Raw genomic sequence first — 16265 nt, forward strand, 5'->3', positions numbered from 1 at the left:
TGGTGCAAAAGGAGAAATTATTGATCGCAAAAAGCCTTTTGTTTATTTACCGAAGGGGATTTCTGCTGATATTTGTCATCAAGTTCAGCTGCTCACTAAGCACAGGGGTCTAATGAAAGATATTTTCGGAAGTGAATCCACACTGCGAGTTATAAGTGAGGACATTGCAGCCTCTGCTTGTTCGATTTTTTTATTTTTTATTTTTTAATCGGTGTCTTGTAAGTCTCCTAAGTGCAATACTAAATCGGTGGATTACCCCTTTAAGACATTTCTAAAGCGTAACGATGTAAACCGCTGCATTTAACTCCATTAAAGTCCATTCACAGCCTTAACTTAAGCTATCATAACTCGATTTTAAATTCTTACTTACCACTTTTAAAGCATTAAAAGACATTGCCCCAAATTACATTAAGGCCATGTTAACCCTTTAGGCGCCAGGGCACTCACTTACAGTGCTGTGCAAAATTCTTGAGCCACCCCTCATTTCCTTATATTCTGGAAAACGGGAAATAGGTGCGGCAATTTATTGGAACATGTGCACACATACGTGGAAATAGCTTTATTCCTTTGCGCCTCTCTTCTCATTTCTGTAAGTAGTCTTCAGGAATAGTTGGTTCTTTGTTCTACAGCTGGCTGTAGACACTCACTGTTGTTCCTCCTCTGTACATTTTGACGATGATTTGAACTAAAATTTATAAACGTGGATTCATCCGTCCATCAGACCTGTTGCCACTGATTTTCAGTGCAGTTCTTGTGTAATGTGGCACACCTCAGCCTTTTCTCCCTGTTTCCCTTCCTTAATGGCTTCTCGGCAGCCATCCTTCCACTGAGACCATTTCTGATGAGGCTTCAGTGAATGGCAGGTTTTTGCTACTTCCTAATGACATGATTTTCAGAGACTGTTCATTTGCTCTACATAGGTTTTTAAGCCTGCCACTTCTTCTTTAATCCTCCACTTGTCCAGTTTCCTTAAAATTTTTAAGGACACGCTGCACACTATGCTGAGATATGCCAAGTTTTCAGCTAATAGCACTTTGGCAATCACCTTGTTGGTGGAAAAATACTATTTTATGCCCATAAAGCTGTAATCTTTGGCATTTTTTGTTGTTGATTCAACCAAATAAATGGGTAAAATTATGTGTTTTACGACAGTCCCTAAAGATACAATTTAAAATTGGTACTTGGCCAAGTTGTCTGTTATGTGTAGACACAACACTGGTTCATCCCTGGAGTTCCTCTGAAAGTGTTCGGGTACAAGGACTGAACTGAAAATGAGCGAAAAAGCAGCCGCTATCCAAAGAAAAACCTCCAGAAAGAGCTCTCTGGTCTTTCCAACGTCTGGCTCTTTGGAAGCAAAAGAAATGAGGGGTAACTTAAGACTTTTGCACAGTACTGTATGTCTGTGAATGGGGCTCAGCAGATTACTGCAATCAGACGGGGTCTTTGTCATTACAGCCCTTAAATTGTGGAAGAGTCTGCCTATCGAGATGAAAATGGCAACATCTTTAATGTTTTTGTAATTCTCTTCTAAAAGACAGCAGGTTAGGGTGTCCTGTTTCCTTTTGATCATTTTATTTTTTATTAATGTCCTGTGGTTGTTTTCATGAACTTTGCTTTTGATGCTTTCTATCTTGTTAGACCAATGCAATTATTATCTAATTCTATTTTAAAGCTTTTAAAGTCACTCTTATTCACTCTCTGAAACAAAATACGGAAGTGAAACTTATCGACTGCGCGATTCATCAAAAACAAATAAAAGCAGACTTTTAAAAAGGGTCAGAGCCCTATATGTAATTAATGTATTTAGTGAATATTAGCTGACACTTTTATCTTTCTTTTGACACTTCACCGCTCATTATGATGCATTTCTCATCATTTAATGTGTCACCAAGCATATATTAGTAGTTAATAATGCCAAAATCATTGCTCAGGATTAGCGGCTTATTAATTTTGTCAGCTCTGTAGATGATGAGTTAATGTCTGGAGCTAACAGAACTGGCTGTCTAACTCCTGAGCTGCTCTTATCTGAGGTTATTATGGGCACGCTTACAGAAAGAGAAGGTGTGACCTGGCTTGGGGGGCTATATGTAACTTAAACAGCATGCACATGCAAGGCCAAATATCCTCTCTGCCCTCTGCGATGTGTTCACATGTGGCAGCGGTGGAGATGTTGGAGGACTGAGGGCGCCGGCTGAGGCTGCAGCTCGCTCACATCCCTCGGGGCCCGGTGGTTGCCTCAGCTGTGGTATTTATACTGCACACACTCCCAGGTGTATAAAGTAAACACGGTCGACACCGTCAGGTACCACACGGGCCGAGGCAGGAAACTAACCTTTTTCATCTGCCAGCTGGTTACTAAATAATGTATCAACTCTCGGAAACACAAGCCAAAGCTTCTAAACTGAGCTTGATTAGTCGTCAAAGAGGAAACGGAGCCTCTTTTAATGAGCCGATGTTATGGACGTTTTCTCTCGCCCCTCTGGAGCTCATTCATATTGAATCAAGCCCATTAACAGTAATAAGACCAGATTAAAATGTTTTATTGCGTTTTTAGCGAGCCGCGATCCGTCTCTGTTCATAATCAAAGCGTTTGCATACATCAATACGGCAGATGTAGCGGCAGACAGATTTCCCTTAATGTGAGCTAGATTCTCATTAATCCGCACATGACAGGTAAAGATTTTCAGAGTGATTCCCAAAGTGTTTCAGCTGCGTGGACGGTGTCGGAGAAAACGCCTCAAAATTCACACCTACAGTCTGACTTTCAGGCCCTTTTTTATGTGAGTTAAACATCGTTTTAATAGCATCCAGGACCACTGTAATCATAATTTCTATCTGCAGTAGTCTGTATTTGGTGGTATGGATGAGAACCAGGCATCAATAACAACAGATATGAGACTAAGTGGACAGTATGAAAGACGGAGCTGGGGTGGAGGTGGGCTGCAAAGTGGCTTGCAGGTGCAATCACTGTAGGTGACGTAAAGCAACTTAAACAGCACTAAACATGCTGGATTACTGTAGTCACATTCACAGACTTTCATTTGGACCTGGTTTTCCTTCACATATTAAAAGTGTTTAAAGCCATTCCTGTATTTAAACCCTCATGTTCTGCAAAACATCTCGACTAAAAGAGGCACTGATAAGATTCTGTCTATTCAAAACTCCCAAAATGTGAAGTAACAGCCACATGAAGCTGTGGACTGTGGTGTTTGCTTGTTTAATAAAAGACAAATATCAGCTGGATGCATGTACCTGACCTTTATACGTGCACGAGTTAGCAGAAGAAGACTGAGTGAACCCTCTAGATTTCTACCTGTGCAAGACAAATAAAAAGTGACGGACAAACATCTTACCTTGGTGGCTGTGCGAGGTCATCGCTGCCAGGTTGGTCGAGTAGATGTCCACGCTGTACGGCAAGTGAGTGCCCGGCTCGTCGTGTGTGTGTTGCAGAATAGATGTGTGTGTGTTTGTGTGTGTGTGTGTGTGCATTCAAGCACAGATGTGATTTACAGGGTGGTGATCAGGAGGCTCTTAGCCTGCCAGAGCTGAGGGGGAGGTAGGGGAGGGGAGCGTGTGTGTGTTTGAACGCGTGTTCAGGCTGATCCAACACTCGGGACGGTCAAACAGGAAACAGGAAGCAGACGTCCAGCAGCGGGAGCAGCCAATCTCCATTAGCTTATTGATTTGGCAACTCCAACCAGAGCGGCAACTCGCTGTTTAGCACCGGTACCAACCTATGGGACAGGATGAAAAGGACTACGTCAGGACTGTTTTATACCAGCGCGTAACATCAGAGAACAAAGAGCGGATACATTAGTTCACAGATTGGTTCTGTGTGTATGCTGCTCAGTATGCATCAATATGAAACCTTTTTCTGCAGGAGGCAATACAGGAAAAAGATGCTCCCAGCACTGTGCACCACAAGTCACACACAGTCTTTACTAGTTTAAATACATTACTAGAAAGTTAAGAAATATAACTCTCATATACTGTAGTTACATGTACACTGCATATTTATAAAGCATATAAACCAATCCATCCAGATCCAGTTATTAAAAATAGCAATATAACTTGATAGTAGTAATGTTATCAAGTCTATACACAGGATGAGTTTAAGGATTGTAAGCGGTATGAACAGTAAAAAAAAGAAAGGCTGGACAGATGGATCCTTTAAATGCCTCACACAGGGTTATTTACAGTGCTGATCTTATAGTGACCCTGTTTAGATGTGCCAACTGTTGACTGTGGTCTTGCATATCACTTACATTATAGACCTGATATTTTCATCTATGGTCATCTATAACAGTTATAACTTTAGCAACATGTATTTACACAGTAAGCAGAAGCAATGAGTTAAATGCAGCTAATACAGCATTTTAGAGGTCTTCTCTTGACAGATCGATTCCCAACACAGCCACACAGGCTTGGATTAATCCTTCCTCATACTTGCGAATGAATCAATCAGTTGATAAACTAATGGTTTCACTTTGAAAGCAGTCTTAATCAAAGTAAACAACTTTCACAATACTAGAAAGCCTTTTGGCACCGAGTATACCTGACCCTAGACGAAATCCATCTAAACGTGTGGATATCCAAACACTTCCTACATTAGCTAATCGTCAAATCCTGCTCCTAGAAATGCACTGATGAGTTTTTCAAAGTAAAATACTCCGCAGTTCCAAGAACTCAGTGCGACCCCGGGTTCAATGATACACTGCGAGGAGCTGTAAACTAATCAGGCAATAAATTGCTTTTCCTGGAGATGGCTTCTTTTGCACTGGGGCACTCATGGATTCTACAGAAAAATAAATAAATAAAAATGACGATACACTACATGGGTGGAAAGGTCTCATTAAAAAGAAGAAAATGCTGATTCCTTTATTTGCCTAGGAGCGGGCTCTCTTCTTTGTTTTTGGAGGTAACTGATTGGCCTCCTTGTTGCTTCTGGAAATATACGATTGCTCTTTTCTTTGTTTTCGGAGAGTAACCTGAATTCCTCGGGCCCGGAGCGCGGGTGTCAGATGTAATAACAGCTCGGGCCCAAACTATCAAGCCGACTTTACTACTACAAATATAAGGGGTGAGAGCGCCCGAGGGCGAGGTCGAAGGATCAGCCGCGGAGGCATGGGGGTAGAGAGTGTGTTCACGCCCTTGTGTGTGTTGGCAGAGGTCTCAACGGTCCTACGAAGCAGGATGGGATGCGTGTGTGTGTGTGTGTGCATTAAAGGGAAAGGAGTTGGGGGGGGGTCTCAAGACAAGAGGGGCAGACAGTGCAGCCGCAGGACAAATTGCCCCCCCCCCTCCAAAAAAAAAAGTCGGTCACTGCACAGTGCACACACACTTGTGCTTTGTGATGGAAAAGCAAAGCAAGGAGTGGTGGAGGGAGGGAGGGTGGACAAGAAGGGGGACTGTGTGTCATGGGGAGAAGCTGACACTCCAGGGGGGCTTCATGCAACACCAATCCTCCAGGGCATCTCATCTGTCTCGGGAGGGGTACTCATGAGTGTGTGTGTGTGTCCCACAGGCCATTGTCCCTAAAATGAGCTTGCTTGATGCAGGGTGACAGATCTGGGGAGACAAGCCCTGAAGCCCAAAGTGAGGAAATGGTAAAAACACAGACTAAAAACAGAGTGATGCTTGAAAATTACACCAACAATAGCAAAGGGGGAAAAAAGGATGCATACACTGACAAAAAAAAAAAAAAAAAAAAAATTAATAAGCACATAACTGTTAACATTAACAGTAAGCCTGGCTGCTGTATATATATGCCAGTCACAAAAAAGGTGGGTACACACAGTTCCCCGCCAGCCCAAACACAAACTCTCTACCATGACAAACGACTTAATGCACCTTCCCAGAATAATATCTCCTCATATGAACCGTTTCATGGGCAAGGAGACACTTGCAAGCAGCCGTAATGTGCTGCTTTGATGTTGCTTTAACAGCTTCGTACGCCCCCATTCACAAAAAAAAAAGATTGACGCATGCAGAGAATTACCACCGCCCATCCCGAACCATTCACACACACACACACACTCAAACACACACTTACGCAGGCCCGTACCTTCATTTCAAGCATTTCTTCCTCGCCATTAACACGGGTAAAAGGCGATAGAGGAGCTTGAATACACTGTTTATTGCGTTAAAGCCTAAGGCTTCGCTTCTTCTATAAATAGCTCAGCAACAATCGGCATAATAAACATCCCCCCACCCGCCCACCCCCTCTACCCCTTGTTGCCTACACACTTCCCGCCCGCAATAGTGCAATAAACCCGTAAGGATATTATGTAGCGAAATGGTTACAAGACGCAAAAAAATCATTCCTACCGCATTCAGACGCGACTCGAGACTCAGAGGGAGTCGTTCAAAACGCAAGCGAGAAGGCGAAAGCGAAGAGGAGCGGAGTGGAAACTTCAGCCGGACATTGTTTTGATGAATCCCGTCTGTGCATCGCATCCCTGCCTGAATATCAACATCAAAGCGGGCGCTGCTCGGCTACACATTCACTCACGGCGGCCACAAGCACACCAAAACAGCTCACCTACGCGGGCCGGGAGGAGGCCAGTCGTCCCAACATGTGTCCCAACACGGCTTTTTTAATATTATTATTTCTCTCCCATGTTAGCGCTCTGAGGGTTTTTTTTTCTTTCCTCCTCTTTTTTTTTCTCAGCGCAGGAGGGGGGGAAGAAAAAAATTCATCTCCTGACAGATTCCGCCATACTGGATTTTTGTTACAGCCCCAGCGTCACATGGAGCGCCCCTGCATTCACCAGAGGCGGGGTCAGGCTGATGAAAATGCGATCATCTACGAGCAGACAGCGTGATATGTCTGTGTGTGTGTGTGTGTGTGTGTGTGTGTGTGTGTGTGTGTGTGTGTGTGTGTGTGTGTGTGTGTGTGTGTGTGTGTGTGTGTGTGTGGCGGGTTAAACGCTGGTGATTATGGCCGAGGAAAAAACTTTTTCTGGGGCGTGTCCTGTATAGTAATATCCGTGCATGCAGCTCCCCAGCCTGTTATTTTACTCATTATTTTCTTTGGATAAGTTTGCGCAGCTTTATGAGCCAGTAGGCGTGCATGTACACATTTTCCTGTGATACTTCTTGTAGTGCATTATGATTAGACATTATCCTAATTTGTTTCATTTGATTTCTAAGATATAGCACCTAAATGTTAGAATTTACTATCCTGGGATGCCTGTGCTTCTCCAGGGTTGTATTTTACCTTATGGCATTTATTCTACTTCTCAGCTCCACATCATTACAGCCATCATATAGATAAATTACACACACACACACACACACACACACACACACACACATATATATATATATATATATATATATATATATATATATATATATATATATATATATATATATATATATATATATATATATATTCAGGCAAAACGTGCAATATTCTTATGTCCAATGTTCTTATGTTTAATGCATGTCAGTATATTTATCTGCTATTTAAATTTTATGTACCATGTGAGGGAGCTTTGCCATAATTTCGTTATGCTTGCATAAGGACAATAAAGAGTCTTGAATCTCAATCTGTATCTCAATTTTTTTTTAATAACCTTATCCTAGTTTATAATGGCTTTATCTGCCATTGTGTCATCGTTACACTGCAAGACAGTTCCATTAGTAGCAGTGCTGCAATGCTATTACAGTACCCCAATAAGAGTTATAATAGTTATCTGTGTACTTATGTAAAAATACTACTTGTTGCTACAACAGAAGAACAAGCAAGCTTGAAGAACGCTGCTATCAATGTATAGATTGAGCTCAAATCGATGGTGAGTGAAACTGAAAGCAGAAAGAGGCCCAATCCTTGCTACTAAAAATAAACATTTTATAATGTGTTATTAAACTATTTATGTTGTAATTACCATTCATAATTCTAACCTTACTCCAGCTGCACCATCCAAAACGGGACGGGACAAGCATTTTTATTCAATTCTTGTGCATTGCAACATGAAACGCCCTCCCCACTGCCTGCTCTAATCCAATATGCTTTTATTTCCATTACTCTATATTTGATTGTGCATCTCAGCAGCCACCCACAGGCAAACCTGCAACACTACTGCCTGCTCCGGCTGACTCGATTACTGTAATATGCTAACCAGTCTCTATATAGGCTACATCTGCGGGCGGAGACAGTGTTATTATTCACCAAGTTGCGAGTAGGCTGCACGGCTCTGCTATGATTTAAGTCTGCTCTAATAACCCCCAGGCTCCTTCGGTGGCTCGCTGAAGTCTACAGAGAAGTTTTGGAAGGATTTGATTTCTGGGCCGGGAAGCGACTGAAGTTGCAGTTCAGTACAGGAAAGAAGCTTATTTTCATTTTCATCAACATCGCTCCATCACAAATATTTTCAATATAGCTGAAGGGGGAAAGTTGATTTAAAATTTTCTAAACTCATAAACCAGGATGTCAGCGGTCATGTGATGTGCAATCATTTACACAGTCATAGCCGGCCAATACCCCATTGTTTATCTGTGTGAATATTTTTTTAACACCTCTGATTTGAATGAATTTTTGTTTTTGTTTTTTTTTTCCACAGGACTAAACTGTAAAATGTGGTTAAGTTAAAACATTTAATCTACCTCCAGGTTTCTCAAAGTTCCAAGCTGCTCCATCAGTAAAGCACCTTTTTTTTTTTAACCCGTGACCTTGGGGGTGTGCACTCATAGGCCACTTTTTGTCAGGTACACCTGTTCAACTGCTTGTCAACACAAATATCTACTGAGCCAATCACATGGCAGCAACTCGATGCATTTAGGCACGTAGACGTGTTCCAGACGACCTGCTGAAGCTCAATCTGAGCACTGGAGTGGGTAAAAAAGGTGATTTAAGTGAAGGTGGCATGTGTATTAGTGAAAGAAACTACATTTATTTATGTAGTAGATTTTAGGGTTTACAGAGAAAATATCCACTGAGCAGCAGTTCTGTGATTGCTGATGCCAGCTGTCAGAGGAGAATGGCCAGACTGCTTCAAGCTGATGTGAAAGCAACAGTAACTCAAATGACCTCTCGTTACAACCAAGATATGCAGAAGATAGAGCTTCTCTGAATGCGCAACAAGTCTGTGATTTATGCAGATGGGCTTCAGCAGCACAAGACCACACTAGATGCCACCTCTGTCAACTAACTGCTGGATGTGTAATGGTGTGGGGGATATTTTCTTGCCACACTTTGGGCCCCTTAGTACCAAATGAGCACTGTTTAAACACCACAGCCTACCTGAGGATTGTTGCTGACCATGTCCATCCCTTCATGACCACAGCGTACCCGTGTTCTGACGGCTGCTTCCAGCAGGATAACGCACCCTGTCACAAAGCTGGAGAGTATTTAACTGTTGCACTTTGAGTAATACTGCTGCTTATTACTTTTAGCTAAGTACAAGCAGTATCCCATTGCTAATAGCTAATTATTTGGCTAGCATTTAACCATTAGCCTACTTTTAGCTTAGCCCATTATTTAAGTGTTTTGTTATTAAACTGTTGAATTATTTATCTATTACATTTTCAAATTTCATTCACCAAGAGCTATCAGTTTCTATGACATTGCTTTAAACAATTTCAGTTACCTTTTTAGCTAACCACTAAACTTAAAACTATTTACTTCTGGCTAGCCTGTTATTCAGCTTGGATTATTTTTAGCTAATGTTAGCATAAATGTTGTAGCTTACATAAACAGAGGTTTTCACATGCTATAAAGGATTTAATGGGTTTTTTTTTTCATTTCAAAATCTTTTTTTCTTTTTAATAATCAAGTAATTTGAATTACATAGACTCACATTGCTTTCTGTTTTCATCATTAACGTTGGATGGAGTTGGTTCATTATCATTTTTCATTTACTCTCCTCCTCTACAGGGAGATCAGGGGTCACGGTCCACCAGCAAGTCCTCGCCTTCCTCAAGGGCACCTCAGCAGGGGCAGATGCTTAATTGCCCCCGGCTGACCTTCTCTCCCTCACTATCAGGGTTTTCATTGCTGTCAGAAGAGCTTCTTTTATTAGTTTTAACTCGGGACCAGCTTTGTGGTGCTCCACTACAACTTGCGTTTATTAATCGAGGTCGCTCCTCCTTTGGAGCAGGCCCCTGTGGGACAGCTGTATCCATAGCAACAGAGGATGATAATTTGTGGATGAGCTAGGGCGCTTCAGTTATGTAATGTGGTCGGTCTTGGAGGCATCTCTGATGTTGTGCTTGAGTAAGCTCTTTGGGGCTATTGACCTTATTTCTCTGCATGTACGCAGACAAACTTTTTAAGTTTTCCCACCTAAATAAAGAATTTAGACATGGTTTTAAAGTTTTATTAATGTTTTTTTTCAGGGCCAATTGCAAAGCCATACTTTTCTCTACATTACAAAAAATAAATAGAAAGGCAACTACCAAAACTCCTGAACTGAAAAATAAAACTAAGAGTAAAAATATACTCTGAGATGTGAACTTAATGTGGCAATAGAAGACAAAAACTGTCTTGAGCAAAACAACGCTATTTGTTGGTAACTGAACAAATGTAATCATAAAGCCAAAAAAGATGAGTTAATATGCTGCTAAAAAATAAATAAATAAATAAAGGAACACTTTTTAATCAGACTTTAGCATCAAGTCAGTTAAACTTCTGGGATATTGATCTGGTCAGTAAGTAGCAGAGGGGGGTGTTAATCAGCTTCAGCTGCTTTGGTGTTAATGAAATTAACCACAGTTGCACTAGAGGGGCAACAATGAGACAACCCCCAAAACAGGAATGATTTTACAGGTGTTTTTTTCCCCTCCTCATCCTTTTCTGACTGTTTTTGTACCTGGACCCTACAGAGATTGCACAGGTTGTTCAAGGATGACACATCACTACATGCCATTGCCAGAAAGTTTGCTTTGTCTCTTAGCACAGTCTCAAGAGTATGGAGGAGATTCCAGGTGACAGGCAGTTACTCTAGGAGAGCTGGACAGGGCCGTAGAAAGTCCTTAACCCATCAGCAGGACCGTTATCTGCTCCTTTGTGAAAGGAGAACCAGGATGAGCACTGCCAGAGCTACAAAATAACCTCCAGCAGCCACTGGTGTGAATGTCTCTGACCAAACAATCAGAAACAGACTTCAGGAGGGTGGCCTGAAGGCCCAACATCTTCTTGTGAGCCCTGTACTCACTGCCTGGCACCGTGGAGTCTGATCGGCTTTTACCATAGAATACCAGAATACCAGAATGGAAAAGTCCACCTCTGGTACCCTGTGCTTTTCACAGATGATAACAGTTTGATCTGAGTACATTTGACAGATGTGAAAGGGTTGGGAAAAGCCATGGAGAATGTTATGCACGACCTGTTTGGTGGTGGGTCAGTGACGGTCTGGGGAGGCATATCAATGGAGGGACGCACAGACCTCTACAGGCTGGGCAATGACACCCTGATTGCCATTAGGTATCGGGGTGAAATCCTTGGACCCACTGTTGGGTTTCCTGGGTTCCTCCTGGTGCATGTCAGTGGCTGGCGTCATGTACTGTAGCAAGAGTATGCAGGCAGTTCCTGGATGATACCATTGACTGCCCACCCCCATCCACCTCTGGGACATTATGTTTCAATCCATCTGACCTCAGACTATCCAGGAGCTCAGTGATGCCCTGGTCCAGATCTTTTATTAGGAGCCCCGACGTTGTCAGTCATGCATACAAGCACACGGGCACCATACAAGCTACCGAGCACCATTTTGAGTTGCTGCAATGAAATTTCAACTAGCCTGCTACACCCTTTTTTTACATTGATTTTCGGAGTGTTTTTAAATTCAGCCTCTGTAGGTTAATCATTTTTATTGCCACCAAATGATGTGGCATCCTTTCATTCCTAACACATTACTAAGCCCATATCAGAATAGATATCCAGCATGATTATTTTTTTTCCATTGAGATCTGAAGTGTTTTCAAAGTGTTCTTTTAATTGTTTTGAGCAATGCATTAAGACTTATGCCCCTCGGTGTATTCAGAAGGCGATATGGCTTCATTGTCTGTCTCATTAAGTTTATACTTGTGCTGTCAGGGAGCACAAATTGCTTTTGGACATCTGCATCTGTATTGTTTGTCTACAGGCTTTTGCTGACGCAGACATGCATAAAACACTCAAATGTGCGTATACAAGTGAGTGTGTGAGTGAGTGCGTCCAGGGCAGTGATGTCAAAGCAGGGATTAGATTGGCTTATATTGCCCAGAGCAGCACATTTGCAATTCAGTGAGCGCGCTCGGGTTGCCAAATCACTGATTACGTTAACTGTTTTGCATCCAGGGGAGTAGCCATCACCTCCTTCACTTTAGGGTTAGGTCATGTGTGCTTCTTTGGAGCAAGATGCCTTTAAAAGCATCAGCGCCAAAGAACCTTACATGGTTCTGGCTAAAAACACAGATCCTGAGTAATGATGTTCCAAAAATACACCATGTTTTTTGGCCAGCGGCTGGAAGAGGAGTAGTAATCAGGCTAGAAAGTCAACAGGCTGGTGAGCATGCAGGGCCTGCGCAAACCTCCACTGTGCTACCACAGCAGACACATCACACACAGGCTGTGGACCAGACCACTTGCAATGCACACACAACTGGCTGTTAGTGGTTTGTGAAGGGAAGCCGTCGTCTCACCCAGCACCGTCCCACATGAGTCAGCCGCGGCGTGCAGACAAAGCTCGCAGACCTCAGTGTCATAAAGAAGCTCGCCAGCCATGAAGAAAGCACTTCTGAACATCTCACTGCATTTGGCAGCATGAGATCGGGCTGCAAAAATCACAGCTTCTAACATATTGGTGGAATTATAGCGTTTGCAGCTTTTTCTTCTATGTTAGGTTGCTTACGTGTAAAAAAAGAGACATCGAATCCTTCCAGGTTTCCTTCAAAAGGGAGCGTTTAAGAGAGAAAAGAGAGCAAATGAAGCCATAAAGAGTTCTTGTTAAAAAGAAGCAGAGCTGAGGCTTCTTACAGTCGAGCCAGTTAGTCTAAAAGTTTCCATCAAAGCCACGCTGAGCTGCACGGAGTAATTACCTCTCACACAGCAACAGCTCCCAGGCCTTATTACTGATACTGTTTGTGTGTGCGTGTGCGTAAAGGTGCATGTGCTGCACGGTTGGACACACACACACACACACATTAGATGAATATGCCTCCATGTCCCGCTCAGGCAGAGTGTGTGCCTATAAAGTAACAGCACCCCAGAGTGTCCTGCTTTTCAGACATAAACCAGCTTGCTGGGGTGATAAACCGAGAAATGTTGTTATGACGGGTCGCTCCCGGTCTATGCTGTCCCGATGACGGCAGAGGGAAGCCCACCCAACGTGATGTTCCAGAGCATCTGGGTGTTGGAGAAAAAAAAAGCAGACTTAAAAGACTTACTGAAGAGCGCTCTGACCTAAAAACATTATTTCCAAAACCTGCAAATATAAATGATTTATCCACACAAATCAGGCCAGTTATTGGCACAGCTCCCAACACACAAACTAAATCTGAGATACTGCGAGAATCAGTTATCTAATTTGTACTGATAATTTTGGCTTTTGTGTCAGTTTTTGGTTGTTATGAATTGGAGCATTTTACTCATTTGGTTAGTTAATGAATCAAGTCTATTTCATGAAAGTCTCCTTTATGACATCTATTCAAGTGTAATTATTTTTTTTTTACTGAGCTGCAAGGCTGTTTAGAAATCCATGTTTCTGTGTGTGTGTGTGTGTGTGTGTGTGTGTGTGTGTGTGTGTGTGTGTGTGTGTGTGTGTGTGTGTGTGTGTGTGTGTGTGTGTTGTCCAGTCTAAGACATGTGAGCTGTCAGCCTTCTCTTGAACATAATGGAACCACGGGGCTTCTGCCACAGTGCCATAAGCACACATACGTGACAAAAAAATGAGAGTAAAACTTCCTCTTTAAAGTGAACTACCGCTTTAAATACATCTGACACTTTTTTCTCTGTATTAGTGTCTTTACCTTAGAATATGAAGCGCCTTGAGGCGACTGTTGCTGTGATTTGCCGCTAAATGAATAAAACTGAATTACCGGATACCTGCAGAAATATTCATTTGTATACTTGTGTTTCATCCAAATTTGCAAACGATAACATGCTCACATGCTAAGCAATAATAGCAAACAGCATAAAGAAATAATGAATTATATCTAATTAAAATTAGCATCATCATTGTGAGTATGTTAGGATTTTTTTATAATTAGCACGGCTGTAAATAACAATGGAAATGGACTGACATTTACACTCACTGGCATATTAGGTAGGCCAACACAAACATCTAATCAGCCAATCACATGTCAGCAACTCAATGCATTTAGGCATGTAGACATGGTCAAGATGACCTGCTGAAGATCAAACCGACCAAGAAAAGTGATTTAAGTTTGGATGTGGAATGGCTGATGGTGCCAGAAACTATTGCTCCACTGGGAAGCAGACGCAGTTCTCTGGCCTAAAAAAAAAAAATGCCTTGTTGATGCCAGAGGTCACAGGAGAATGGCCAGATTGCTTCAGTCTGATAGGAAGGCAACGGTAACTCAAATAACCACTCGTTGCAACCAAGGCATGCAGCAGAGCATCTCTGAATGCACAACACGTCAAACCTGGGCTGTAGCAGCAGAAGACCACACCAGGTGTGACTGCAGTCAGCTAAGAATGGTGTGTAGGATATTCATCATTTACGTGCCACGAGCCTACCTGAGTATTTCTGCTGACCTTGTCCATCCCTTTATGACCACAGTGAACCCATCTTCTGATGGATACTTCCAGCAGGATAACACCTCATGTCAAAGCTCAGGTTATCTCATCGGTGAGTTCGCTGCACTCAAATGGCCTCCACAGTCCCCAGATCTCAATCCAATAGAACACCTTTGGGATGTAGATTTGGTCATCATGGACGAGCAGCTGAGAAATCTGCAGATGCTGTCATGTCAATATGGACCAAAATCTCTGAGGAATGTTTTCAGCACCTTGTTGAATCTGAGCCACAAAGAACTTAAGGTCCAACCCCCATAATAGAAAGGTGTACCTAATAAAATGTCAGGTGGGGTAATATTGTGGTATTCTAGTCTTGCTGAGCACTTCAGGTCTTTAAACAACAAGCCAAATTCACACATACTTTCATACATCACTTTATTTTATGCACATTAAGGACTTTATCAACCTCTCAGTTTACAGTCACCAGTCACCCCAACGTGCTGGTTTTTGGGCAGCAGGAGGAAACCGAAGTGACCAAAGTGGGCATGGCGAGAACATGCAAACTCCACACTGCCCACAGAGAGATTCAAACCCACAACCTTCCTGCTGTGAGGCGCCTCTGTAGACTCTTACATTTGCTTTTTTGAAAAGCAAATGATCTCTAAACACGGTGTTTCCATCTGAACTGCAGCGAAGCGGGAGCATGAAGTGAACTGTGTGTATAGAAATTCACGAAGCCGGTCACTTTCCACCGCCGGTGACGTTTTGCCTCGAAACCGCAACCAAAATTCCCGCCCGGTGGCCGGTGAACTGCAGTTTGTGGAAAATGTGTCCGGTAACCTCAAAGCATGTCCTAGTAAGAGCGAGAACACAAACAGGGTTGCAGAAACTTTCTTCGCAGCTCATGATTGATGTTTCACTGAATGTCCTGGATGCTCAAAGTCAGACTGTATCACGTGTTTTTTGAGGTCGTGAGCTATTTCCTGTTGCTCCTGACCAAAGACTGTATAAACAGTCTACCAGTAAAAGCCTGCATATCCACCTCCACATACTTTATCCAGTTGTATTGTCAGTCTTTTCATTTCTGGACCACACAGCAGTAAGAAGCCACGAAGCCTGAAAGAATTTCCCAAGTTTGGCTTCTAATGGCCTCTCTGAGAGTCTCATGATGGGCTACCTGCTCTTTCAAAATGAGGAAAAAAGTTAACTACTTGCCATGTTTTGGTGTGAGAATGAGTTAATATTTGATTACACTGGAAAATATAAGCTCTTGGAAGAGTATTCGCTTCATCCTTCAAAAACAGCTGTCGTGAAGCCGTAGTAAAAATGTCAAAAAATGGGATTCATATCCCCAATTTAACCTGACAGCGTTAGAGGCAGTCAAGTTATGTGTGTAGGAGGTGAATGAAGCTCTTTTTCGCTGGCATGACAGACAAAAAAATTAAAATAAAACTGCAGAAACAGATTGATGAAATAAAGAGGCTGTAACCAGCGTTGTAACTAATGTCATCGAACTTTCCAGGGCGAAAGCCTCTTCCAGCGTTAGTCATAACCGCCCGGAGAGTTTATAAATCTCTCGCTC

The 16265-nt window shown here is 42.5% G+C and overlaps 1 protein-coding gene across 3 annotated transcripts in view; it reads right to left on the minus strand.

Moving 5' to 3' along the window:
- The window catches only part of LOC115794749 (histone deacetylase 4-like), a 73974-nt gene extending 67267 nt beyond the window's left edge, over nt 1-6707 (minus strand). For 2 of the 3 annotated variants that reach the window (XM_030750410.1, XM_030750394.1), the window contains exons 1-2: nt 6542-6707; nt 3354-3734 (exon numbers count right to left, since the gene is read on the minus strand). In XM_030750410.1, the coding sequence (XP_030606270.1) occupies nt 3354-3489 (136 nt within the window). In that variant the 5' untranslated portion in view covers nt 3490-3734; nt 6542-6707. The remainder of the gene's footprint in view (nt 1-3353; nt 3735-6541) is intronic. The other variant, XM_030750403.1, reaches the window with a different exon arrangement.
- Nucleotides 6708-16265: the final 9558 nt, after the last annotated feature.

Source organism: Archocentrus centrarchus, chromosome 2 (genome assembly GCF_007364275.1).
Source record: "Archocentrus centrarchus isolate MPI-CPG fArcCen1 chromosome 2, fArcCen1, whole genome shotgun sequence".
NCBI classification, from domain to species: Eukaryota; Metazoa; Chordata; class Actinopteri; order Cichliformes; family Cichlidae; genus Archocentrus; species Archocentrus centrarchus.